Source organism: Galeopterus variegatus, unplaced genomic scaffold, assembly GCF_000696425.1.
Source record: "Galeopterus variegatus unplaced genomic scaffold, G_variegatus-3.0.2 Scaffold15653, whole genome shotgun sequence".
NCBI classification, from domain to species: domain Eukaryota; kingdom Metazoa; phylum Chordata; class Mammalia; order Dermoptera; family Cynocephalidae; genus Galeopterus; species Galeopterus variegatus.
Genome location: NW_007741764.1, coordinates 13141 through 15475, shown reverse-complemented (window position 1 = coordinate 15475; position 2335 = coordinate 13141). Strand labels below are relative to the sequence as shown.

General features: G+C 35.7%; 1 protein-coding gene across 1 annotated transcript in view; it reads left to right on the top strand.

Moving 5' to 3' along the window:
• The window catches only part of LOC103582305 (neurobeachin-like), a gene marked incomplete at its 3' end in the record, with an annotated part of 22245 nt that overhangs the window by 8550 nt on the left and 11360 nt on the right, over window positions 1-2335 (top strand). Inside the window, exon 5 of the mRNA XM_008563941.1 lies at window positions 1651-1804. Within this exon, the coding sequence (XP_008562163.1) occupies window positions 1651-1804 (154 nt within the window). The remainder of the gene's footprint in view (window positions 1-1650; window positions 1805-2335) is intronic.

The following is a 2335-nucleotide window of genomic DNA, read 5'->3' as shown; positions in this document are numbered from 1 at the left end:
CTGTTTACCCCCCCACCATCAGCAGCTTATACAATCAGTGGCACGACATTCTCAGGACTCAAGTTGGCTTCTCTGCTTCTCCTAATTTTCCTTTTAGGATTTAAGACAGCTGCTTCATCTCCTAGCATCACTTCAACATAAGAAACTTGCTCAAATTAAAAGGCGAGGACTCTTCATCTTCTTCCTTCTCCCTCTTCCTTTTTCTCTTCTCCCTCCTCTTCTTCTCTCTCCTCTTTCTATTCCTCTTATTTTTCCTTCTCTTTTTTGTCTCTTTCTCTCTCTCTCTCTCTTTTTTTTTCCCCCCTAAAAGAAGCCCCGCAAGAAATTTCCCTCTTGTGTCTCATGGGCTAGCAGGATCACATGCTCATTTTTAAATCATTGAACAGCAAAAGGGAATGTGATTATAGTGACTGGCCTGTACGGACCAATCCTGGTAACTGGGGTGAGGCCAGCCTTTCCAGTACAGCTCACTAACAGAACAGAATCTAGAATGTGTTAGCAAGGAAGAAGTCATGACTGTCACGGAAGCAGTCAATAAAGTCAGCCATAGAAAGTTTTCACTTTTGATTTTATTTGATCAATTTGGTCTTAGGCTGCTCATATCTTTCGTTGCTGATGTGATTATATGCTAAATTACCTGGGGATGGTAATTAAGGAAACTGAAATATCATGAAAGTACATTAACATTATCATGAAGATCAATCTATTGAGATGAATAATGTAATTTACTAATTATAATATTAGTATCTCCCAAGGAAGTGATACTCAGCTTTCCTTCCATCATCATACTGTATGTTTTTGTTTCCTTTCATGGCTCTCGTGAAATTCCCCCAATAGAATTTTATGTAATTTAAATTTCTTAAAGATAGTACTTTATTTTTAGGACAGGGGAAAGCATCTTGAAATCCAAGATATAGTAGATAATATTTTACAACTCTAATAGGTGAGAATCATTGACTTAAGTTTGATCATGGAGTAATTGATTTTTTTCATTTTTTCCCATTAGAAAACAGTTTATATTTTTGACTGACACCAAACTAAAGCACTGTATGTTTTGCACATCTACATTGCATATTTCTTGTGGGAAAGCAGTGCTGACCTGCTTCGATATCTTTTTCTTTCTTTCGTTCAATAAGTCCTTGAATTTTTACTGATTCATTTCTACTCCCCTATCACGTCACTTCTGTTATAAGAGTATACATTTTCAACACAGTCAAAGGTGGGTCTGCAGTTATTAGTGATGTGACAAATTGAAAGTGTCTGAAAGGTAAAACTTTCAAGCTATCCAGTTGTTTTGCCTTTCAACACAAACAGCAAGCTTTGGCAAAAAAATAAATAAATAGTTTTAGCCAAGTTTATTGACCTAGACATATGTCTTAGAACCTAGTTAATATTTTTTAAGCAGAGACAAAATATTGAGTTTATATGCTTGGACACAATAAACCCTGCAGAGATGAATGCTTACTTTCTGGTTATAGAATATCTCAATTGTAAATTGTTTTCTAATAACTCCATTTTAAATTTGTTTAGCTCTTCTGAATATCCTGTACAATATAAACTTTAAAAATGTTGTTATTCTAAATAGTCTAAACCTTTTATTCTCAAGCCAAGGAAATGTTTATTTCTGTTTTTTTTTTTCTGTTACTTTAGCCATTCTACAAAGTCTGTAATGGATTTTGTCAATAGCAATGAAAATATTATTTTTGTACATAACACAATTCACCTCATTTCCCAAATGGTAGACAACATCATCATTGCTTGTGGAGGAATTTTACCTTTGCTATCTGCTGCTACATCACCAACTGTAAGTACTTTGCCTCCATCTAGTGGTTATGTTTTATAATTACATGATTTGAGCATTTCAGTGGTGTTCTGTACCATAAACAGTGAATTTTTTTTTTAACTTTGATTTTTGAAAATTAAACTTTTTATTTTGAGGTAATTGTAGGTTCCCTTACAGTTGTGAGGAATAATACAGAGCATATTCTTTACCCAGTTTCCCCCTATAGTAACATCTTGAAAAACTGTACTACAATATCACAGTGAGGATATTGACATGGACATAGTCAAGACAGTCAAGATACATAAGATTTTCATCACCACAGGATCTCTCATGTTACCCTTTTATAGGCACACAAGACATGTTCTCCTAAGGGAACTTTTTATTTTATTTATTTATTTATTTATTTTGTCTTTTTCGTGACCGGTAAGGGGATCGTGACCGGTAAGGGGATCGCGACCGGTAAGGGGATCGCGACCCTTGGTGTGGTGTCGCCCGCACCGCGCTCAGCCAGTGAGCACACCGGCCGTTCCTATATAGGATCTGAACCCTGGG